At 38.8% G+C, this 26068-nt stretch overlaps 2 protein-coding genes and 1 non-coding gene across 6 annotated transcripts; 1 reads left to right on the forward strand and 2 right to left on the reverse strand.

Moving 5' to 3' along the window:
- Nucleotides 1-2204: 2204 nt before the first annotated feature.
- On the reverse strand, nt 2205-20367 carry LOC111882750 (putative serine carboxypeptidase-like 53). 4 transcript variants are annotated; one of them, XR_002847229.3, is made up of 6 exons: nt 19884-20350; nt 19420-19686; nt 19239-19330; nt 19029-19114; nt 18507-18635; nt 2205-2402 (listed from the first exon to the last, which is right to left on the reverse strand). XR_002847229.3 is itself a non-coding variant. In XM_023879113.3 (6 exons), the coding sequence occupies exons 1-4, from the start codon at nt 20062-20064 to the stop codon at nt 19088-19090; spliced, it is 411 nt and encodes a 136-aa protein (XP_023734881.1). In that variant the 5' UTR covers nt 20065-20367; the 3' UTR covers nt 2205-2402; nt 18507-18635; nt 19029-19087. The 4 variants fall into 4 exon arrangements, 2 of the variants coding, with proteins under 2 accessions (XP_023734881.1, XP_023734879.1); XM_023879113.3 differs by having other exon boundaries at nt 19029-19108; nt 19420-19536; nt 19884-20367; XM_023879111.3 differs by having other exon boundaries at nt 19420-19536; nt 19884-20362.
- A 440-nt stretch (nt 20368-20807) lies between these two features.
- TRNAA-AGC (transfer RNA alanine (anticodon AGC)) lies at nt 20808-20880 on the forward strand. The gene has a single exon. It is a non-coding gene; the product is annotated as a tRNA-Ala (tRNA).
- Nucleotides 20881-21801: 921 nt separating this feature from the next.
- LOC111882709 (protein RESPONSE TO ABA AND SALT 1) lies at nt 21802-23395 on the reverse strand. The gene has a single exon (XM_023879073.3). It carries the CDS (start codon nt 23326-23328, stop codon nt 22618-22620), a length of 711 nt encoding a protein of 236 aa, XP_023734841.1. The 5' UTR covers nt 23329-23395; the 3' UTR covers nt 21802-22617.
- Nucleotides 23396-26068: the final 2673 nt, after the last annotated feature.

The raw sequence follows: 26068 nt of genomic DNA on the forward strand, positions 1-26068 counted from the left end.
CGGGACTGAGTGGAAGAAGGGATGGGATTCTCAAAAGCGGAAAAGGATCCAATAACTTTGAAAGAATTGAACGAGGAGTCGTATGAGGTGAAAATCTCATGTACGGTTCTGTAGAGTGGCAGTAAGGGTAACTTATCTGTCAACTTTTCCACTATCACCCCAAAAAAACCAAACCTGCCTTACGTAAAGTTATCAGAGTACGATTAACCTATGGATTTTAAATCATTGCTTATATACCCGGTATTGGCCATAATTCATAAGAACATTATGCAGTCTTAGTAAGAGGGTGGAGGGTTAAGGATTTACCCGGTGTGAGATATCACATTGTTCGAGGAACCCTAGATGTTATCGGAGTAAAGGATCGTCAACAAGGGCATTCTGGTGCGTTGTAGATTCTTATCCAAGACTTGTATCGTTTGATGATGTCATGTGAATCGCTAAAAACACATGAAGTGTATGGCTAACCCAATAACGGATTTAATTTCAATTAAAATGATATATGATAGCCCAAAGTTGTAGCTTTTAAACATGTAGGATTAAATAACTAAAAACTTTTAAAAATATAAAATCACATAAAAAAATTCAAAGTTAAAAGCTCTAAGTAACTTTTTGGATAATGTGATAACAAAACCTTTTCTAATTAGATTTTTTTAAAGATTTCTAAAAGCTTTCAAAGATTCAGTCAATAGCATGTTTGGTTGATAAATCATGTTGATAATGATGAATTTGGTCGATATTCATAGGATATTCCACACCTGGATTTAGAGATAACGAGAAGTAACTAATCATTATATATATATATATATATATATATATATATATATATATATATATATATATATATATAGAGAGAGAGAGAGAGAGAGGTATGTTTAAATGAGAATGTTTGAGAACATTTTTTAATTAGACTAATACAAAAGCCCCCACTCCACTATGACGTCTCTCAGCCTCTTTTGAACTTGCACCACCCACTTAGACCACCGGACCATTACCGAAGTCACCGTCCGTCGTAGGAATCATCGGACTAGTGCCTGAATCAGCCAATCATTTCCTTTCCCTTTTATCCCGATCTAGTTGTTCACCACCTCTCCAGATCTACTAGTTTCCATCTCCCTTTGACTCCCACAGTCGAGAACCGCAATCCCCCTCCGCCTCTCTTTGTTTGAGAGAAGAGTAGAAGCGAACCAGGAAAGGCTCTAGGCTCTGATAAGATCACGGACTCGCCACCAGGTCCGAGTATATGCAATCTTTGAATCCTCATGGTTGCTCTTCTAATTAAATTTTTCTTAGCGTGGATTATTCATGCATCGATTATAGGTCTGATTGTGAAAACAATTATTTATGTAATCATCATTGACACTATCTCGATCTTTTCCTGGATACTAGTGTGCACAATCTCTTACTTCAATCTTCAATTTCACATACTCTAGTCCTAACTCTAACCTCCGATAGTTTTCCCAAACTATCTCTTATCCTACAAACAACGTTTTGATATGGATTTGCTTGATTCATATTGTGGTGGCTTCCTTGATTCCTCAATTTGTTCAGAAAAAGTTGTTACATCGTCCTAAAACAAAGGTTGAGCTCACCTTAAATGTTTCCAATAACATCAAAGACTCTTATAAGTGATCAAATGATTCTTACATGCTCCTATTGTGAAGTTATTTGGTCAGCTATGGTTCTATAAATATTAGAGGTGGCAATGGGTCGACATGGGTTGGGTTCGGGTTCAACCCATTCATTAATTGGGTTGAAAATTTCAACCCAACCCAACCTGTTTATTTAAATGGGTTGATATTTCCAACCCAATCCAAACTTTCAAATAAATGAGTTGTCACCGGGTTGACCCGTTTATGTAATTCTCATCCTAAGTTATCAAATAAATTGGTTAACTTTGGGTTGATCCATTTAAAATAAAATTAATTAAATATTACACCACTTAAATTAGTTATAGACTTAAATAAAATTTCAAAGTATGAGAAAATCACAATCACAATTCACATATACAAAGAAATTGTTCAAATAACATTAAAGATATCAAATACAAATTGGTTGAATTTGGGTTGACCCATTTAGAGTGGATAGTGTTGTCGGTGCCAATAAAAAAGGTAGGAATTAGGATTTCATTTTTCTTAAACATAAATAATAATAAAAACATTGTAAGTTATAAACTAATACTTAGATTAATTGAAACATCCAAAAAATACGGTCCAAAGTTTCGTTTTTAAATCATTATTAAAACCATAAATATCATCACCATATTATAAAATCATAAACCATGTGTCTCAAAATATCATTATATCTATCAACATATCAAATATCAGAGTAAATATCCCAGGCTAGAAAACTGTGGTGTATGTCATGCGATCATCCCGAGCCCTTCCCTTTGCTAGATGAAGTACCTGAAACCAAACTGAAAACTGTAAGCACGAAGCTTAGTGAGCTCCCCCAAACTACCACATATATCATATAACAGATAACACAACTATGGGACACCACCCAACTGCATCGGGACGAACCCGACATCAGACTCCAGCCCGATATCAGGCTCACCCCGACATCGGAGCACGTCTGGCATCGGGCTCACCCCGGAACAGACACAACATATCATATATCATAAACACATAACATAAGCATATAACATACATTAGGCTTACCCCATCATCGGACCGAAGCCAGGAATGCATAACATATATCATATAAACTAACATGCATCGGGCTTGCCTAGCCCTGTCGAAAATACTCGATACCCGAATTACCCGCGCTATTTTTTTGGGTATCGGGTAATCGGGTATCAGGTAAATTTTTTCGGGTAATCAGGTAACCCGATTCTTTTTCGGGTCAGGTAAAGGGTACATTTTTTAGGTTTCGGGTATAACCGAATTATTTTAAAAATTCCTTTTTTTTAAGAGCTTGTACTATATAACAGGTATTTGATCACGCTTAAACTAATTATCATTATTGTAAAACATGAATCTATTTATTATGACAATATGACACTAACAATATTAAAAGTAACTGTTTATATATCATCATGTTCTTTAAAACTTAACTATTTTCTAGATTATAGTTTCTATTGCAACTAACAAACTCATTATCTTGACGAAACTTCATAACATGGAAAAACTTATGGCTACAATTATCTTAAACATTTTAAACTTTTAAATTAAGATCTTTAAGTGTAGCACCTGGTTCCTGGTATGTAAGATTTATCTGAGTATTTTGTATTATTGGCCTTGGACTCGGCGAGTTGGAGACCCGACTCGCCGAGTAGAGACGGGACTTAGGACGCGGTTAAGTTGGAGACTCGGCGAGTCCATATTATGGACTCGGCGAGTCCACGCTGTCTGATGAAACCCTAATTTCCAAGGGTTTTCACCCTATTTAAACCAACCATTTGCGTCCCAACTCCGCCCCCTTCACCCTCAGAAGCTCTCCATACATTCTAGCCCTTGTTCTTGTGAGTTTGAGGCTTTTTAGTGTGTTTTCTTGAAGATTTTGGGAAGGAAGAGGAGTAGATTAAGAGGAAGGGAAGGAAGCCAAGCATCTTCGTGTTCTCTCAGTAATTTCTTGGAGGTATAACTCGTTTTCCCTCTGTTTCTATGCTTATTACTCCATTAAAGTCCTTCTTGAACCATGTCCCAAGCTTGGTTGTGCATTGTTGGTTGATTCAAGTTGTTAGCCTTTAGATCTAGACCCTATTCAGTCCCTGGAGCTTGGATCTACTGCCTTTATGGAGTCATATTGCACACAAGCCTTAGATCTACCCCTTTTGGTGCACTTTGAGCCTTAGAACCTTTATTGGTGATGATCTACACGTAAAGTTGGAAACTTTACGTGTAAACCACGCCCTACGAGCCCAGATCTATGAATGGCATGGACTGGATTCGAGCAAAATCGCGTATTTGGCTTTTGCATGAAGCAGACTCGGCGAGTCGCTCATCTGACTCGGCGAGTCTGGTCGCGAGTCTCCAAGTTTATCCCCTTTTCGTTGCGTCGAGTTGAGTAGTGATTCCTGGGTGGACTCGGTGAGTTGGTGGTCGAACTCACCCATGAAGGAACTCGGCGAGTCAGCGCCCTGACTCGGCGAGTTCAAGACAATCTTCTTAGATCAAGAACAGACTCGGCGAGTTGTTCATACAACTCGGCGAGTCACAGCATAAATTGTTCATCGGATGAAGATGAACTCGGCGAGTTGTTCATACAACTCGGCGAGTAGGATGAAGGACTTGGATATCAATTTAGAAGAACTCGTCGAGTCAACGCCCAACTTGACGAGTAGAGACGGGTTGCAGGACAATTGATTGGATAAGGACTCGGCGAGTTGGGTCAACTGAAAGTTGACTCTGGCTTTGACTTTTAACTTGATCAAGGGTAAAATGGTCAATTTACCCGAGGGTCAGTTAGCGGTGTTTGATTGAGTTTTTTGTGGGAATTATAGCCGGAGGATTTCCGGAGCAACAGCAGCAGCAGACAGTCAATTCCCACACAGACCAGCAGCTATTTCGAGGTGAGTTTCCTTCCAGTAGGGACGGGTCTAAGGCACCAAGGCCGACCCGTGTAGACGAGATGTTAGCACTAGAGTGTGGGCCGAGCCCGTATCTCTTGGTTTAGTTAATTATGATATATGTGTCAGTATGATAGAGTTGTCTATACTTGTTGTCTGTGTGATACTTGTATATTATGAGTTAGCGGTTGAGTGTGGGCAAGGCCCGTATCTCTCCGAGAGTGGAGTGTGGGCTAGGCCCGTATCTCCTAGATAGTAGAGTGTGGGCGAGGCCCGTATCTCCCGGCTAGCGAAGTGTGGGCAGGGCCCGTATCTTCATGAGTGTGGGCGAGGCCCGTAACTCCTAGCTGAATGTTGTATGTTATATGCTTGCATGGTATGAGTTTCCTTCCAGTAGGGACGGGTCTAAGGCACCAAGGCCGACCCGTGTAGACGAGATGTTAGCACTAGAGTGTGGGCCGAGCCCGTATCTCTTGGTTTAGTTAATTATGATATATGTGTCGGTATGATAGAGTTGTCTATACTTGTTGTCTGTGTGATACTTGTATATTATGAGTTAGCGGTTGAGTGTGTGCAAGGCCCGTATCTCTCCGAGAGTGGAGTGTGGGCTAGGCTCGTATCTCCTAGATAGTAGAGTGTGGGCGAGGCTCGTATCTCCCGGCTAGCGAAGTGTGGGCAGGGCCCGTATCTTCATGAGTGTGGGCGAGGCCCGTAACTCCTAGCTGAATGTTGTATGTTATATGCTTGCATGGTATGAGGTATTATGGGGGAACTCACTAAGCTTTGTGCTTACAGTTTACAGTTTTGGTTTCAGGTACCTCTTCATCGAAGGGGAAGGAGCTGGCGCGGTAGCGGCACATCATACACACACACTGGTTTCCGCACTTACGAGATTCCTCTGGGATTTATACTCTGATATTCCGATTGGCTGTATGATTTGGCTTTTAGACATGGTTTACGTTGTGATGTGGTTTGATCAAACAATGTTTTTAATTATTAATGTTTTCTAAAGTAATGTTTTAAAAACAAAATTTTTGGACGTGAAATTTGGGTCGTTACATTAAGTATTTGTTTTTTTAACATCTTATTACATTACATTAAGTTGTTAAAAAATTACTTGATATCTCACGTATTATTAACTAAAAAATCTCAATGTTCAAAGCTTGAGTGACTTCGTTTATGTCTCGTTTGTTTATATAAACAAGACTAATAAAGCACAACGTATTTATTTCATTAAATTTATTTTCAGGTGAAATTCAAAAAATATATATATATATATATATTTCGGGTAATACCCGAATTATCCAAACCCGACCCGATACCTGAATTACCCAAATTTAGTTTGGGTAGAGTAATGGGTATTTTTTCTAACATGAAAAACCCGAATTACCCAAAACCCGAAAAAAATTACCTGATCAACACCCCTAGGCTTGCCCCGATATCGGGCTTGCCCCGACATCGGGCTCACCCCGGAACATATAACACATAACAGATACACTAACATATATCGGGCTTGCCTCGGAACACGTAACACATAATACATAACATGCATGAATCACAAAGATATCAAGCATACATATACTCTTCTCGGGACCGCCCCGACATCGGACCATAGTCCGGAAATACTAACAACTAAACGGGCTGACATTGTGGCCTTAGACCCGTTCCTAATGGAAGAGGACTCACCTCTCAAACTAGATATTGAACTCGTGCGTGAGGAATCTCTGTTGGCTGCTCCCACGACTCCCCGGATAGCTCTATACAATATTACTTGGTCAGAAAACTAAAAATCCATCTATGGGTAAAATAACCATTTTACCCCGGTCAAAGTCAACATTCTGGGTTGACCAACTCGCTGAGTCAACCTTCCACTCGTTGAGTTCTATAACTCAAAAATCCTGGAATCGTGACTCAACTTGCCGAGTTGCTCCACCGAATCGTCGAGTCCTATCGAGCTGCTCAGTCGCAACTTGGATAATCCACTCGTCGAGTCCCTATACAGACTCGTTGAGTTCTACTATAAACTGGAATCGGGATAACACGACTCGACTCGTCGAGTTCCCTCATGGACTCGACCACTCCTTCTGTCTGATTGGCCATCTTAACAGATTAAGCCCTTGTTCTCTAGATCTATAGTCCATACTTCACTTGTTTACTGGGAATTACGTTTCTAAGCATAAAGTTTCCAACTTTACCCGTTGATAACTCTTTTTGAAGGGTTTAGCTAAAACCCTAATTCCTTTAGGACATGGATCTTGTCCAAAAAGCCTTAGAATCTCAAATCCACGCATGCAAACCTAGATCTAGGGCCTAGCTATCAGATAATCACAAAAAGTCTCAAGCTTGCTTCCATGCATGGCCTTTTTGAGCTCAAAAGGCCATAAATATGTCTTTAGCACTTTCATGGGGGCTCTAAGGACATAAAGTTTGCACATTTATGTCTTCACATCCCCTCTAGGCACTAGATCTGGAAGAGTAACTCTTGGGTCGATCCTTACCCACAAGCTAGCAAATCTTGGACCAAAACCCACATAAGGAAGTCATAAATAGATCTAAGAAGAGAGTGATCAAGTTTAAAGATTTATTACCATAAAATGCAGGTAAAGGGATGAAACTTCTGGATCTACTATTTCTCTCTTGAGTCCTCTAACTTCTTCTTCTTCCACAAGCTTCAAAAGGCACAAATAACACTCAAAATGGCAAGAAATAGCTCAAGACCACTCTAGGTGGATTAGGGTTTCGAGATTAGGGTTTTGAGGTAATAGAGGATAAGATGGAGGCCATATATGATTCTTAAATAGGGTGAAAACACTAAAGATTAGGTTTCATCTAGCCCGTCCTACTCATCGAGTCAGGGTTGCGACTCGTCGGGTAGCTCACTTAAAACCCGTGCATATACCGCCTTCTACTCGATGAGTTAGGGCCACCAACTCATCGAGTAGCCCTTCCAAAATGAATAAATAAATGAATTAAGTTCATACCTGGAACCAGGCGTTACATTAATACATGATAATATTTAAATAATTATTAAATTTAATATAATTTAAGTTAAATGGGTTGGTGGGTTGAAAATGGGTTGATAATTTTTACCCTGACCTAACCTATTTAATTAAATGAGTTAGACAGGTTGAACCATTTAACATAAATGGGTTGAAAATCTCAACTGAACCTGCTAATTTTGGGTTGGGTTCGGGTTGGGTTGGTGGGTTGGGTCAATTTTTTCCAGCTCTAGTAAATATGATAGCAAAAGGGGGAAATGAGCCTTGCACACTAGATGTTCGACTAAATGCTTGAAAGAGCAGTTTTGCCTAAATCAAACCATCTAACATCACCTAATGTACAAGAAGACCAAGTGATACTTGATCTTTAAGGTCTTTTTTTTATCTGAAAGGAATTCCATCAAAGTAGTATGCCTTTACTTAATTTCTTATAGTCATGACCAACAACAACAAAAGAGAAATATACAAGATCAATATTTCATTTCCTTGATGAATCGCTCTAAAGTTACAAAATGGACTTTCTAGGTAATATTTACTTTATAGTATATGAACAATTTGCAAAAATTTGAATACAGATTGAAATAACACTTCAACAAGAATGCATAAAGTTGAACATGTGGGTTCTAATTCTTTAACTCTAAGCCTTCTAATCACATATGATTTATATGGACAAAAATAAATCTTGTGCATATAAATCATATGTCATTAAATATATATAATCACATGTGATTATATACACGATAACAAATATTGAGTAAAAAACACAAAAACAAATCTTTATCCATATTAATCGTATGTGATTAAAAACATCTAATCACATGTGATTATATGAATCTAATCACATATGATTTATGTGGACACAATTCATTTTCATTTTATTCGATTCAATAGTTGTTCTTGTGTATTTAATCACATGTGATTTTATGTATAATCGCATGTGATTAAATACATGATAAAAACTATTGAATCGAGAATGAAAAAATGAATCTTGTACACCTAAAATCATATGTGATTATATTATATACATATAATCACATGTGATTAAATACACGAGACCGATCATTAAATCAAAACCGCAAAAATAAATATTGTCCACAAAAATCAAATTTGATTAAAAACACATAATCACATGTGATTATATGTATCCAATCACATATGATTTAAGTACACGAGATTCATTATCGTGTTCTCGATTCAATAATTGTTTTTGTCAACTTTAATCATATGTGATTAAATACATCTAACCACATGTGATTATATGTATCTAATCACATATGATTTATATGGACAAAAATAAATTTATTTATATAAATTATATGTTAAAGATACATATAATCACATGTGATTTTATACATGATGATATATGGTCCATTAGCAAGGCATGGATAGTTATGGCACACCAGCCTCGCTTGGCGCTCCCTTGCCAGCCTTGTTGGGAACTCCCTTGCTAGCCTTGTTGGGGACTCTCCTGTTGGTTCTGCCTGGGGACTCCCTTGCTAGCCTTGTTAGGGACTCTCTTGTTGGACCAGCCTGGCACTCCCTTGCCATCATTTCCTGGTGTGTGCCCGCCATCCTTGCCTAGGCATGCCCGTCAGCCCTACCCGACGCCTCCGGGCGGCCTTGCCTAGCTCCTTGCTAGTTGGGCCTGAATTGGGATGGCCTAAGGCCTGACCTAATTCCCCTTGACCTAATTGTTTACTATAAATAGAATAGTGTCTTCTCCACGAAGGGGGACTCTTCCCCAAGTAGCTTAGCCACTACTAGATCTTCCCATGGGCTCAGCCGCCACACTATACTATGGCCGGGTGGCTCAACAGCCACACGTCGCCGTCAGCTACCACACACCACCACTAGCACCAAGATGGTTCTCTCTAGCTAAAGAGAACCATCTCAGATCTACCAGATGATCTAACTTGACCGTCGGAGCCCACTCCCGGGGCACAGTCCCTGGGGTGGCCCTAACGACCTTATCTGTTGTGACCTTGCAGATCTGTCTCCGGCATAGAAGCACTCTCTCAGAGCAGTTAGTCGGAGCCGAAGTCGCATCAATACAAGAGAACAACCATTGAATAAAAAAAATGAAAAACAAATCCTTTCCCACTCATATGTTATTAAATACATATAATCATATATGATTAAATGCATGAGAAAAATTATTGAATAGAAAACATGAAAATGAATCTTGTATCTATAAAGCATATATGATTAGATACATTTAATCACATGTGATTGTATGTATCTAATCACATGTAATTTATGTGATTAAATACATATAAATCATATGTGATTAGTTACAAATAATCACATGTGATTATATACATATAATCACGGGTGGTGATGATGGGTGGTGGTAGTATGTGATGATGTTTGGTGGTAGGTGGTAATGAATAGTAGTGGGGGTGACATGTGGGGGTAGTGTATGGTGGTTTTGGTGGGTGATGGGTGGGTGATGGTGATGGGTGGAGGTGGGTGGGTGGGTAGTGGTGATGGTTGTAGGTGGTGGTGGTCTTGGTGGGTAGGGGTAGTGGTGGGTGAGTGGGAGTGGTGGTGGTGGTGATGGGTAGTGGACGCGAATGGTGAGTAGGAGGTGGTTTTGGTGGGTGATGGTGGTGATCGGCGGTGGCGGTGGCGAGTGGTGGTGATGTGTGGTGGAGGCGGGTGGTGGTGATGGGTGATGGTGGAGGGTAATGGTGATGGGTGGTGGGTGTTGATTGGTGGAAGTAGCAGGTGGTGGTCATAATGGTGGGTGGGTGGTTGTGATGGGTGGTGAAAGTGGGTGTGGGTGGTGGTTGTGGTGGGTGGTGGCGGGTGGTGGTGGTGGTGGTTATGGTTGGTGGTAGCGAACGGTGATGATGGTGGTGGGTAGTGGGTAGGGGTGGTGGTGGTGGTTATGGTTGGTGGTAGTGGGCGGTGACGGGCAGTGGTTGTGGGTGGTGTTGTTTGGATGGTGAATGGTGTTGGTTAGTGGTTTTTTTACTTATTTTTTTTATCTATATTAATATTATTTGATGATTTTAATTTTTAAAAAAAATTATGTGTAACATCCTAAAATTTAAGACCAAAATTTTTGTTTTTAATTAAGTAATTCATAAAAACGATAGTCTAAAAACATCAATAGTGTCATCCCATATCATAATCAAAAACCAATATCTTAATAACCAAAACATGTCATAAGAAAACAATCATCAGAGTAAAACTCCCAAAGATCTCATGTACGGAACATCATAGTGTGATGCATTGTGATCATGTCGGCTCCTTTAATTTCGAATAAGTACCTGAAACCAAAACTGAAAACCGTAAGCACGAAGCTTAGTGAGTTCTCTCATCATACCACATACCATACAATAATCATACTGCCTAACATATCCGGGTGCAGGCCTACCCCTTCGGTCTCTTTCAACCGGTATTACCTAGCATATCAGGGTGTTGGCCTACCCCTTTGGTCTCTTTCAACCGGTAATCTCCAAGCATATCAGGGTGTTGGCTTACCCCTTCGGTCTCTTTCAATTTGTAACTGCCTAGCATATATGGGTACTAACCTACCTCTTATGTCTCTTTCAACTGGTTACGGGTTCTATTTCACCCCTACCACTACCACATAATATCCTAGCATATAAGCACATAAATCACATACTACCTAGCATATATGGGTGCTGGCCTACCCATTCGGTCTCTTTCGACCGGTTACGGGGTCTACTTCACCCTTACCATTACAATGTAATAACACAGCATAAAAGCACATAAACCTCAACATATAGTGGCATACTAGACAATTATCACAAAGACAACCATCTCTACAGTAAATAACTACTCATGGGCTGACATTGGTGCATTCGACCCACTTATACCTAGAAGGTAACTCACCTCAACTGTATGTGCCAAAATCGTACTCCTTGGATGGCTCGGGACTCCTCTCCCTAAAGCATAATAAGTCCCCTAGTTAGTTATGGGGTCCAAGTATGACTCCCTTATGGCCCAACTTCTAATTCATGTCCCAAGGCAAGGTTCCTTAGTCTTTGCCCTAATGGGCCTTTTCCCCAAGGTCCAATCTATAATCAATTTAAGGCCCAAGTCCATTCCTTTAGGCTTTAAAGCCCAATAATGCCCAAAAAGGCCCAATTCCATAAATCTCAGTCCTAGGCCCAGAGGCCTTACTCCGCAGTGGGTCATGCGGCCCAAAAAATTCAGGCCCAATTTCCCAACGCCAAAAAACCACGTTAACCACTCTGCATGCGTACGCGCGGCGTACCTAACACGTACGCCCGATGTACGTTGGCCTTGACCAGAAGCGGGAAACTGACCCGGAACGCGCAACGTAATAGGGGGTACGCCCAACGTTCCTGCCAGTCAACCTAAAATCCTTCTTTTGACTTAATCCATTAAGTCTCAACGTCCATAACATAGATATAGGCTCCTAACAACGTCCTTAACCATAAAGTTATGAACTTTATGCTTTTGCATGCATAGATGGGGATTAAGACACCCATTAAGTCCATAAGCTTACTTTGTGGCCAACTATCACTTGCATGGTTAGGGCTAAACCATCAAGATCTGATTTTTATGGTCCTAAATGCTTCCAAGAGCTCAAAAGGACAATTCTTATGGAAAAATTCTTCCAAAACTCAAAGATGTTGGATAAGATGTCTAAGTCCATAACTATATTTGATATGTACTTGACCTGAGAGTAGCATGGTCCATGTGGGTTGCACTTCACCGGAACAATCTGTAAGGATGGACTTTTGAGAAGAGGTTATTTATGATTTATTAATATATTATAAGTTTTAATATATTAATATGAAATCATATTATTTAATTAGTATTGATCAAGAATTAATTTGGAATTAATTTTGTGATCAAAAGACACAAATTAAATATATGGGGATTGATTGTGTAAATCATTCATTCTTATATTGTGGGCTTGTGATCCATAATTCTCTATGTTGGGCAAAACCCATGTGGTGACCCATGGATACTCCATGGAGGTTAATACCCATGGAGCCTAAGGAATGTGGAAAGTCATGCACATTAAGGTTAGCATGGTGTAACCATAATCATGACACACTATATAAGAGATCCTCTAGCACATGAAATCGGCACTAGTGAGTCTTTAGAAGAGCATATCTGATTTTGTGAGCAAGAAATATTCTCTCAAGTCCTCTAAATTGTTGGTGGTGATTTATGGTTCCATTTGAGGCATTCACATTATTGGTGTTAGGCTCTTAAAACTTCAAGGTTTTCAACTACACTAAAAGGTATGTCATCTAACTAGAATTTTGTAGTATAGATACTCCATTGTATGCTAGTTAGGATGATGCTTTGGAAAACTGAAAGTTTGCATGTATATTAGAGAAAACATAGATCCAAAGCATCTAGGGTTGCATGTACACCATAGGAGTGTTAGAATGCTAAAAACCCATCAAAAGAACCTCAAATATAGGACCAATATGTGACATAAAACACCCCAAAACTACATCTAAGCATGCAATGGTCAAGGTTGGAGCTTGATACCTCAAATGAATCAGAAAAGATGCCAAACTTCTGGTTCTACAAGCTCTCTTCAAGTCCTTGCTCCTTCTTTAAACTCCTTGCTCTTTAAAACCACCAAAATGCTTAAAGTAGGCTCAAGATAGATGCAACGAATTTAGAGTTCTAGTTGGCACTGTGAGGACAAGGGAGGATGAGAGGATAAGGGTTTGGAGGATTATAAGTTGCTTAAATATGGGGCAAACCCTAAAATTTAGGGTTTGCATATGTGTACGTCTGTTGCTTAAATATGGGGCAAACCCAACGTACTCATGGGGACTCCCTGCTCCACGCCTCATATGTGTACGTCGTGCGTACGCCTTGTACGCCCAACGTACATCCCCTCCCCAAAATTCCAACATTTCATAATTATAACTTGAATAGAAAGCAACATAATACCTGAAAAATTCAAGGCGTTACAAATATCCCCCAATTGAATTAGTCTTCATCCTTGAAGTCTGTTGCGGCTGGAAATAGCTCTCGGTAGTGCTCCCTCATCTCGTCTTCTGGATCCCATGTCCATTTTGAGCCCTTGCGGTGCTGCCACTGCACCTTCACTAACTCTACCCTCTTGTTCCTCAGATCCTTCGTTTTCCTGTCGAGAATGGCTACTGTTCTCTCGATGTAGTTCAAGTTGTCATCCAACTAAATGTCCTCCCAAGGAACCACCACGGAATCATCGGCTATACACTTCCGTAGCTGCGAAACATGAAAGGTGTTGTGGACCTTTCCAAGGTGACACCTTCAAGAGAACCATATCCCTGACCTGAAACTCTAGGTCCGATTGCGTCTGTCAACGTAGCTCTTCTACCGACTCTGGGTCGTCTGGAGTCTACTCCTAATAAGCTAGATCATCTCAGTCGTCTTGAGCACCACCTCGGTGCTACCCATGACCCACTGACCGACCTCACCCCAACATATCGGGGTTCCGCATTTCCTCCCGTATAGCATCTTAAAGGGATGTCGTTCGATACTAGCGTGGTAGCTATTATTATAGGAAAACTCTGCCAAAGGAAGGTAGGTATCCCAACTACTATCAAAGTCTAGAACGTACGCCCGCAACATATTCTCCAAAGTTTGAATGGTCCGTTCGCTCTGACCATTCGTCTGTGGGTGGAAGGCTTTGTTGAAGTGTAGACGAGTGCCTAACTCGTCATGAAACTTCTTTCAGAATCTGGAAATGAACTGCATATCCCTGTCAGAAATCACAGAAACCGGCACCCCATGCTGAGCTACTACCTCCCTGATGTAGATGTCTGCCAGTTTCTCAGCCGAAATGCTCTCCTGGATAGGTATGAAATGGGCACTCTTGGTCAATCGATCCACGGTGACCTAGATAGAATCTACCCCATGTGCGGTACTGGGAAGCTTTGTGATGAAATCCATAGTGTTGTCTTCCTATTTCCACACTGGAATCTCCAACGGATGCGTCTTGTCATGAGGTCGTTGATGCTCGGCCTTGACTTTCATGCAAGTCAAGCATCGCTCCACATACCAAGCTATGTCCCGCTTCATACAGGGCCATCAATAATCAGGGTGAATATCCCGATACATCTTCGTCGTCTCGAGATGAATGGAGAATCTAGACTTGCGAGCCTCCTCCATTAGAACCCGACGTACACCGCCCCAGTAAGGAACCCAGACCCTTCGGCGCAGGGTCAACAACCCACGACTGTCATAATTAAATGAAGCCACATGTCCTATGAGTCGCTCACACTTCCGAAACTCCTCCTTCATACCCTCGACCTAAGCCTCCCGAATCCGCTCCAACAGCGGAGTAATCATTGTCATGCTCAGGCATATATCCTGAATCGGAATCGCGACCTCCTTGCGGCTGAGTGCATAGGCCACCACATTGGCCTTCCCCGGGTTGTAGAGGATCTCGCAATCGTAATCCTTCACCACATCCAACCAATGTCGTTGTCTCATGTTCAGATTTGGCTGATCCATCAAGTGCCTCAGGCTCTTGTGGTCCATGTAGATAGTACAGTGGACCCAATAGAGGTAGTGTCGCCAAATTTTGAGGGCAAAAACAACTGCCCCTAACTCCAGATCGTGTGTCGGGTAATTTGCCTTGTGAGGCTTCAACTGCCTCGAGGCGTAAGCGATGACACACCCTTTCTGCATCAATATTGCGCCTAAGCCCGTGATAGACACGTCACAATACACTACGAAATCCTTAACGCCCTCTGGCAGAGTCAATATCAGTGCCTCGCACAACTTCTACCTCAAAGTCTCGAATGCCGCCTGAAATCTTCCCTATGGTTTGGCCAAAATTGCATGTTTGGTCCCTAACTTTTTTTTTGCACTCGGATCGTCCCTATGGTTTGGTCAAAATTGCACGTTTGGTCCCTACCTTTATGTATGTAAGGGACGAAAAACGCAACAAAATCAAACCACAGGGACGATCCGAGTGCAAAAAAAATTAGGGACCAAACGTGCAATTTTGACCAAACCATAGGGACGATTTTAGTAATTTACTCAAGTTTAAAATTCTTGTGTTTTTTGCTAGTGTTACAAGTTGATTTTTATAATATGAACTAGGAAAGTAACCCCCGCATTGCGGGGGTCGGATTTCAATTAAACCATTTGCAATAGGAATCTACGGTACATCTTTTATTGATTTATTAATCAGATGTAATTTTAATTACACGTTTATAGTTTCCAACCCTTCTGTGGATTGATGTGAGCATGAAAGCATTTAGCCTATATATATTACATACATCAAGTAATACACTAAGAAAAGAAGGCGTATACATCTACAGGAAATGAATACACATCAAAACATACCTGAAATCCAAAATAGATTAAAAAAAATCTTATAATATATGTAACGACCCGTTTCCGGTATGTTAATTCTTTGGTAATTGTTGTAAGTTTTGCAAGAGGAACTCGGCGAGTTCATAGCCTGACTCGCCGAGTAGGGTCGCGGTTGCGTGCACGCGTGAGCCGGGGACTCGGCGAGTCCATCCGTCTGGGTGAAACCCTAAATCCCCGGGTTGCCCACTATTTAAACCACCTTATAGCCCATTCTCGCCTCCCTCACCCTGAGAACACAGTGAGAAAACCCTAATCCTCCCTTGAGAGCTTATAAGTGATTTGGTGCCATTTTGTGAAGGTGTGAAGAAGGAGAAGAAGAAAGAAGCAAGGAAACGAGTTGTAGTGCAAAGATCCAAGGGCAAATCTGAGTTTATTGAGGTATTTTCAGAGTTCCCTTCTTGTTATATGCTTTAAACTTCCATTAGAGCTCTTCTAAGAGCTATTTGATGTTTGTTCCAAGCCTTATGTTTGCATGAATGTCTTAATAAGTCGAAATACCTTTGGATCTGAATGTTGGGGTGTTGTAGAGCCCATATCTATTGTCTTTTTGGAGTTACTTTGCATATTAATCATAGATCTACCCATTTTATGCATCTTTTAGCCTTATTTCCCTTATTCATGAGGTTGTGCACGTAAAGTTGGAAACTTTACGTGGTAAATCAGCTTATTGGACTCAGATCTATCAATTGTATGTGTTGGATTCAAACAAAATCGAGTAAAAATCAGTTGCATGGCGGCAACTCGACGAGTCGGGAAGAACGACTCGGCGAGTTGGGTCGCGAGTTCCCGAGTCCTTCATTTTGATCAGTGTCGAGTGAATCCAGTGAGTTAGAGAGTGGACTCAGCGAGTTGAGGGTAGACTCAGTGATGGAGGGACTCGGCGAGTTGTTCATACAACTCGGCGAGTCCAAGGCAATCTTCTTAGGATCATGAACAACTCGTCGAGTTTGTTCATACGGCTCGGCGAGTCGGATGAAGATTGTCTGAGTTCTTAGATCAAGAGGGTACTCGTCGAGTCGATGCTACACTCGACGAGTAGCAGCGTGTAGAACTGAGAAGTGAGAGTAGGACTCGGCGAGTTGGGTGGCCCAACTCGGCGAGTCAGCCCAAAGAGAGTTGACTTTGACCAAGGGTAAAAGAGTCATTTTACCCCAAGTGCAGTGTTTAGTATTTGATTGAGTGTGCTTATTGACTTGTACCCGAGGAGATTCAGGAGCAGCAGCCGTTAGCTTCCCGAGCCACACACTCAGCAGCCAGCTTACGAGGTGAGTTTCCTTCAAGTAGGGACGGGTCTAAGGCCACAATGTCGGCCCGTCCAGTTAGCAGTAGTTTCCGGACTTCGGTCCGATGTAGCAGCTAGTATGTTTGATGCCTTCGTGGCTCAGACAGGATTTATGTGCTATGTTTTATGTGTTACGTGTTATGTGTTCCGGGCTACGGCTCGATGTAGTATGCAGTATATGTGTTCATGCTAATTGATATGCTATGATATGTTCAGTCAGTTAGTTCCGGACTCCGGTCCGATGCAGGGGACAAGGTCCCAGTCAGTTCCGGACTTCGGTCCGATGCAGTTAGTTCCGGACTTCGGTCCGATGCAGTTAGTTCCGGACTTTGGTCCGATGCAGGGGACAAGGTCCTAGTCAGTTCCGGACTTCGGTCCGATGCAGTTTCCGGGCTTCGGCCCGATGCAGTGGGCAAGGCCCAATATGTGTTATATGTTATTGTATGGTATGGGGTATTTTGGGGAAGCTCACTAAGCTTCGTGCTTTCAGTTTCAGTTTTGGTTTCAGGTACTTCCGCAAGCAAAGGGAAGAGCGCGGGGTGACAGCATCGCACACACCACAGCTTAGCTTTTATCCTGGGGATGGTTTTAGTTGTTTTGGATTTGATGTACTATGATACAGTTTTCCGCACAGTATTTTATTATGATTGGGATACATCGCGTATGTTTTTATGTTATGATACTCATATTATGGTTTTGATTATATTGAAACATGAAAATTTTTGGGTCGTATTTTTGGGTCGTTTCAATATAAAAGGGACACAAATAGAAATATGTAAGAAAACTCAATTTAACTCGGGCAGGGGTAAATAGGGTCAACTGCTTCAATCTCACATCTATTTTGGCTAATCCCATATATCACAAGAGATTCGAAAACTGAGTTTCTTAAATTGTAATTATTTTTTAACTTTTAAGTAATGAATGGTCTAGTTTAGAAATGTGATATTTAAAATGAAGGACATGATGAATACTTACAGAGAGAAGAGAAATTTTGAGACTTGTTGGTTATTCTTTCTTTAAAGAGCCAAGAGTCCAAGAGATAATTTGCTAAGCAAATTCATTGACACGATTACATTACTATAAATCAAAAGTCCAAGAGATAATTTGCTAAGAAAGGTAATAACATGTTACCTCATGCACTTTTCAAGAGAGGTCGAATGGAAAAAAAATATAGGGTTTTGTATCCGGAGAAAAATAAAACCAATATCCCATCAAAAAAAAGATCCATTTAGCAATATTATAAACTTTATTAAAGAGATAAGCCCCACCTAAAAATGCTCTAAGTTGCAGAATTTTATAAATTGAAGAATGAGATAAAGATATGAAAATTATAAAATAAATCAATAAATCAGGAAAAATAAAATTATTTACATACCTGTAATGAGGGGTTTTTTTTCTCATGAGAAGGCAATTAATCATTCTTTCATTGTTACTGACCAATATGGTTCTTTTATGTCTACCAAATGCATGCTTCATACTCTCTGATAAGCTTTCTTGATCGCATCTAAAAATGAAAAAAATTGAGTTTTAGGACTCATGTTGGAAAATATGTTAATTTACTTAATTTTCCCCTCTTAAATCCATTATCCCATTAATGCTAGAAACAGAAAAAAAAATTATTTTTTTCTTCATTATTACAACATTGTTATATTGATTTAAACTGTAACGACAAAATTGCATCAACCAATGAAACCTCTATAAGATATACAACCAATAGAAGTAAAATGGCATACACAAATAGACAAACTCTAAAACTAATGAAAAGCGTCAGATTTAACTGCAATAAAATATATAAATAATGTTTTTGAGGTCAAACTAAGTATCTATTAAAGTTCAAAATTGACATTATAACGAATGAAGAAATAATGTTTCGTTCTTATATGTTAAGATTATTTACCTGCAGTCCTGCAATATAGAAATTGCTTCCTTTAAAGTGAGGTAATCTTTCAAGCTAACTCAATAGAAATAGAAGCAAATCTGCAGCTGCAACACAAGAACATAAGAGTATGTATGGAATTCAATTCCATTCATTTGGTTCATGGAATGGAATATCACATTTCATTTCGTCTCTTTGAACGAAATGTGAGTTAAAGGTTTGAAGTTATACCAGTTCTTTTATCGCATTCAAGATATCTGAAGTGGTATTTGAGTGATAATATCCAACTCCAATAGGTGAATGAAGAAAAAACAAATTTGTAACTGGAAATAGTTAACAATGTGTTTAGCAATTTCTCAATTATAAAGTAATATTAAATATGATAAAAGGTAAAAACCATATAAACTCCTACCAATGTTCCAAGATGACAGGTTCAAGTAAACCGACTTCCCATCTTTATTAACATGAGATGGCATGACCTCTTTAACACCATCAGCAACCTCTTTCTTCAAGTTGAAGCATCCACCAACTGAAAGTGGTAAAAACAATAAAAAAATTAAGTAAGAATTAAGTTGTGATGAACAAATAGGAGAAGACAATGATGTTCAATCTATAATTCAAAATTGTAAAGAGTAAGCGCATTTATCTCCGTGTTGGATTTTATTCCGTCTCTGGGCCTCTGTAAATTGTAAAAAGAAAAAAAAAAAATTAACAATCACACTTTCAAGCAGAGGAACAAATTACAGTCAAAAGCATCAAAAAGATACATAGCAAAAGACATTGATTGCAGTACGTGACCAAAAATCAAACAACTTCCATGTAAAGTAAGGCAAAGAACTGAAAAAAGCCAAAAAAGCATAAGCTAAAGCAAACAACCTAATACCAATACGTGACCAGAAATGTTTTTTCCCTGGAAAGGTCGACCGATATGCAACTGAGAGGAGGTGCGAACGATTGAAATCGATTTTAGGGCTTCTGTTGGGCACCACCGGTAGGGATATAGGCGATTGGGTATGGTAACAATGGAACAACAGGTGGATGCAATGGCGGTAACCATGGGAGAGAACGGAAATCAGACAGAGCATGTAACATATGGAGTTTGAGAATGAGATTTGGAAGAGGAAAGCAGAAAAAATCAGTAACTATGGAGAAGGTAGGGGGAGGAGGCGAAGCATCGAGATAATCGAGATAATCTGGGGGTATGAAGAGCCGGTTCCTCTGGGTGTGGGCAACGGTGAAGCGGAGGGTATCTGTTGTCTGTATCTCATTGGAAGCAGTGGGAGGTGGCACCATGTGTAAAGTAAAGTTTTTAAATCAAAGACAGGTGTAACGTACTGTTACTTGAGGAACGTAGTATTAATGTGAACCAAAAAAAAAACCCAACGCAAAATCATAAGAAAGCAGCTAAAAAGATGGCAAATCCTAACAGCAACTACAACATAGTTGAAGGACTTAATTTGACAAAAAATACTACTACTGTTGCTAAGGATTGATAACTTTAATATATTGTATAATTATCTAGGAAAGGCTGTACCCAAAACAAAAAGTGTTTGTGGCAAATGTTTGAAAGCCAAAACAATTTGTGGCAAAATTGTAAAGTATCATGCAATTTATATGTATATAATGGTAGATTGTAGAAAAAACACTAACACAAAAAGAATAAAGCCTACCAGATTTTAGAAAAAGCAATTTCTCATTTTGACAGTGTGTAAATCGTTTTACGTGTCTTTTGCAAAAGTGCGTTATGCAATTTATTGTGAAATTGGATTATTTTGATAAAATTAGATGGCATTTGCGAATGGGGATGTAGCTCAGATGGTAGAGCGCTCGCTTAGCATGCGAGAGGTACGGGGATCGATACCCCGCATCTCCAATTTCATATTTTAATTTGGCAAGCTGATTTTTTTTTTTTTTCTGAAAATTCCTTTATTCAAACGATATAATTGCAAAAAAGAAAAAAGGAGTTACTAACATGCTTCTCCAAATCACAGTATAATTGCAAACGATATTCAAAATAATGGTATATGCAGTAGTTAAAGTGAAAATTGTTTTTTAATTTTTTTTTCGTACAATTTTTACTTATTTCAATTTTTAAATTCAAATAAATTTAATATACCGGTGGCGCAACTAATTATAATTATATTAAGAATTCCAGCATCAGTCTTAACCCAAATAAATAGATTAAAGTCATTAAACATATCTACCTATTTAATTAAGCGGACTGAAACTTATCATAAGAATGGATTCGGAGCGGATAGAAAAGTTGGAATGATGGATCACTTTTTGTCCGTTATTGTCAAAAAGATAATGAAAAATGTATTTTCTCATGTGCACATCATTTAAGTGTTTAAGGGATGTGAAACCTCTCTTCTTTATTTTCTTAGTTCATAAAGTGTTAAAGGACGTGGAACCTCTCTTCTCTATTTTCTTAATTCACAGACAATTTCTGCAAATCAAGTAATCATTTTTGGATATAAATTGGAAGGCAATACTTGACTTTTGGGAAGGCAATACTTGACTTTTGTTTTGGTTCCACTTTGGCTGACTGATATGGATGTACCGTATCGCACAAGTTCGTAAGATACTCGAGACCACTATATTCGAAATCAACTCGGCTCAAGTCACAAATGAAGTCGACCTTAAGTATAGGAATATTGGACTCTTGAAGCTCACGATCATCTAGCATTGTTATATTTATATATTTACCCTTTATTTTATTCATATTTACATATTATAGAAACGAGTCGAATCGAGCTCACAAGCTTAATCACGTTTTTATTGTGATTTAATATAATTTTATTTTTTTAATAGTTAATTAAGTCGAGTCGAGCAGAGCTGGAAACTACAATTACTTTATCGAGCTTGAAATTAAGGCTCGAGTCGAGCTTGATTCAAGTTTCGAAGTCGAGTTATTTAGTCCAGTCGAGCTTCGAGCTTTGATAATATTCGATTCGACTAGGCCCAGTTACATCCTGACCATTTTCGGTAATACCACCATTTAGATTTTTTTTACCCCCATCAAGATGGAATAAATGAATAATAGTAATCATCATTTGTTACAAAACTTGAAATCTCAAAAAATGTTTGATATTATGACGGTCTAAATCTTAAAATAAATAAATAAAATCATCTTGATGTACCGTTTAATATACCTCATTGTTCGTCGTTCTCATACTGATCGAACCATTACCTTTCATCATCATCATCTACTTCACCTATCCCCCATCCACAATAACATGTGATACCTTACCAAATAAAAGAAGAAACATGAGTATATCAATAGTAGCCTAACCACCACCTCCATTATAAAACCTAATCATCCTTCAACCAAGAGAGCCTCATAATCAAAATTGCGGTATTCTCAAAAGTAAAAAATCAATTTGGTACTTATTAAACATATTTAGATTTATCGTCAAAACATATTACATTTCAACTCTTATTTATTTCAAAACATTCTTTGAAAGATACCCGTGAAAATCCCTCACAAAGAATAGTTATAGGAAAAGGTATACCTCTTATAATTAATTAATTTACAAAAAAAAGACACAAATATTTTTTGTTTTTTAGGGGAAAAAAGAAGCAGAATTGATTACGAAGTCAACTGCTTATCTCATCGTCCTCTCTGCGCATCAAGCTGCCAACCGCACATCCTAATTTTAAGCTGCAATTCCGTCACCGCTGCTAAAAACCTCAAGTTTTGCACCGGCGTTAATATCTCCATCACCTTCTCCGCCGTTCTCGTCCTCAACATATCCGCGTTCGCCACAACCACCTCCATCTGCGCCCTCAACGTCTCAATCACCGATTCCATTTCATCATACTCCCCATCCACCAGCGGATTTCCCCCTCTCCTTGCAATCTCAACAATCGGCGGCGCCGCTACGCTTTCCTGAATCCTCGCCAACTCATTATCCAATTCCCTCTCATCCGCCTTCGTCTCCGCCTTCAGCCTCTCCATTCTCTCCACCTGCGCCGGACTCATATCCCCAACCGTACTACCTACAATTCGAAAGGCTAATACTGGCTTGAATCCAGCAATCCAGAAGAAACTCCGTTCAAACGACGAGAACCACGGCGGAGAGAAAACTAACGACACATCATGATTCGAGATTCGAGATTTCTCCTCGTAGTACTGCTGGTAATGCGAGAGAACACGAGCGATCAAATCACGGAGATGTTCATCATCGGAGCTATGATCAGAAGTTCGTAAATTCGATCGAAGCTCATCCAGGTAATGCTCCTGACGAACTAACCATCCTTGGAAGAAATTCTCGAACTCACTTTCACTTGTGACGACTGTTCTTCGAGATTTGGGCGACATCTTGAGTGATTGATGTCGGAAAAATCACAGGAATTTTTTTGATTTGTGCGATTGAAACTTATAAGGTGATGATGGAGTTTGATATTTTGGGTGATATTCAGGAATTTTCTAGAAGTTGTGTGAGTACAAGTGGAAGATGCATGCGAAGGTGACAGATGGAAAAAACCCTGGTTAGAGGGAAATCAACTGTGAGTGACACCTAAGCGGGAAAATCACAGGAATTTTTTTGACCACCAGCCCCCTTTTTTATTTTATTTTTTAACTAGATTATTTTATTTTTTAACTAAATTATGACCCGTGTAAAACGCGGAAAACAAATAAAAATGTACGTATAAAAATATAAAAAAAATTGACACTATAAAAAAATTAAAGTAATAGAAACAGACTTAACATTATTGGTAACATTGAAATGTCTGAAAAAATAATAAAAAACAATGGAACACCTAAATATCTATAATCGTTGAAGGATTTATTTGTAGACATAACTTTTTGTTTGTTACATACAGCTCTCAAAAGATAAAAAGAGAAAGAGTTATGACTTCAAGTAAGAAAGTGAAAGTTGAGTCCTCACCGCCAAAAAGAAGACAGCAACAATTTGTACTACTTCTCTCAGTAAATAACATTCTCTTAGTTAGAGAGTAAGTAGATAGACGAATTAGTACTTTTACCCAGGGGTAGCCTTCCTTGTCGCCAAAGAAGAATGGGAATTGATAAAGTTTTCTTGGGCTTCAATAGCAGAAGCAAAGAAGTCAAATCAATGTAGCTTTCGTGCCCATCCTAAAGATTTATTAGTTGGATGACCTTCCTCGTTATATATGAGTAACTTCAATCATTTTTCATTTGTGACGCGAGAAACAAAAAACATATAACTGACAATGAGTGAAGACGGGTATACGCAAGTATAATCTAACATTTGATAATTATTGTCATTGACTTTTGTTAATGGCCATAACAAAATAAACAACTATGGGGAATTGCCTCCGCTAAAAACGGAATGAGATTTTTTTATTAGACGAAGTTAACTTCCTGCAAAGTATATAAGTAGTCTCATTGAAGAATCTAACATATATGATTCAAGCTTCACTTGCATGTCTTCCAATCCTAAAAATATGTAATATAGTACCATTGCATAGTCCTTTGGTTTGCTCGATATTACGAAGTAGCATGACTGGAACACCTATTTTTAGTGTAAGTTTATGGTTGGAAATTCTAGATGCCTTAAAACCATTCAACACAACTAAAGAGTAGATTGATTTCTCAAAAAAATCTGGTAACTCTATCTCACATAAAGAATTTGAACTCATATATGTTTCCCCTTCATCTTTCACCAATCCTAAAATGTAGTCATTGGTAGCATCGAATTCTTTTTTAGGTACCAAAATAGTTTTATCCTGAAAATATGATGGATCATTAAGATGGTTTTCAAATGATGGATAAATGATGTATACAATTAAATGAATCTGGTCACCTATAGAGCGAACAACAACGTCTTCTGGAAATTCAACTTCAGCTTCACCATCATTAGGGCCACCAATATTACCTTCACTAATGTTAAGAATCCACTCATCAAATGCTTTTGTCTCATCCAAATCATTAGTTAGACAACCAAACTAAAGCCTCATGTTTACGGTTAAACGTAAAACTTTACATTCACGCCATAATTCAATAGGGGAAGCTAAGCAATTTACGATATACCTAAATAATCAAATGCATATCAACTCGATAGCATTAATTGAAAATGTTCAAGGTTTAATGTTAGAAGTTTGATGTACAATTTAGGAATTGATTTTAGATTTACTACAATTCAAAGTTCATTGCCTGTTTTGGATGATTACTCAAATTACATTGCTAATCTCAGTGGGGGTCACTAATATGGTTGATGGTATGATCTTGGTCGATATGATGTGTTCGTCTCAATCATGAAAGCAATGTGGATAGTCCGTAAAACATGTGTTGAGTAACACCTAAGTGAAGCATTTTAACACATTTAGAACAACATAAATCCATTACCTTGCATGGGATAGTTGGGTAGGGCCAATCAACTATTACAGTAAGACCTTATTACAGTAAATTAAGAACATTAGGTTTTGAATATGCAACATCGTTTTGTATATTGATCACATTATTTCTGGTAAAAAAATCTTTCAAAGGTTTCCTGGTAATGATCATTAAAAAGTACAAAACATGTCAAATAACATTTAAGCATTATTACATAAGTTATTTCATATGTTATTTTGAGAGCATCTAAATGGTGTGTAAGCTACTAAAATGAATCAAAATTTTGAATAAATTGGGTTAGTCAAAATTGGGTTTTTCTATTTCTTGTTTGGGTTGCCATATCAGGATTTTATCCTTTTACAAAAAGATTTCTCCAAATATGTTCATCAAGGTAGGCATTCAAGGAATCTACCTACAGTTAAAGAATTCCAAAAAAGTTATTTTTTAAAAGGACGATGCTATTAATGAATTTTTTGCAAAGTTCAATGCTATTAATGAAATTCGCATCTAAAACATTGTCCTACAAATGAGCTTCAATGTAGGAAATTTTGAAATGTTTCAATATCATCTAAAAATAATCCAAAATAATATTTTTTTTAAAAGTACAATGCCGTTAATGAACTTTTTTTTCAAATTTCAATACTAAAAACAAATTTTCCCTAGAAAGTTGTCATATTAATGACCTACTAATTAACATTTAAATTTATATATTACATAAATGGTTCACTTTGTGAATAAAAGT

This window comes from Lactuca sativa, chromosome 9 (assembly GCF_002870075.4).
Source record: "Lactuca sativa cultivar Salinas chromosome 9, Lsat_Salinas_v11, whole genome shotgun sequence".
Classification (NCBI taxonomy): Eukaryota; Viridiplantae; Streptophyta; class Magnoliopsida; order Asterales; family Asteraceae; genus Lactuca; species Lactuca sativa.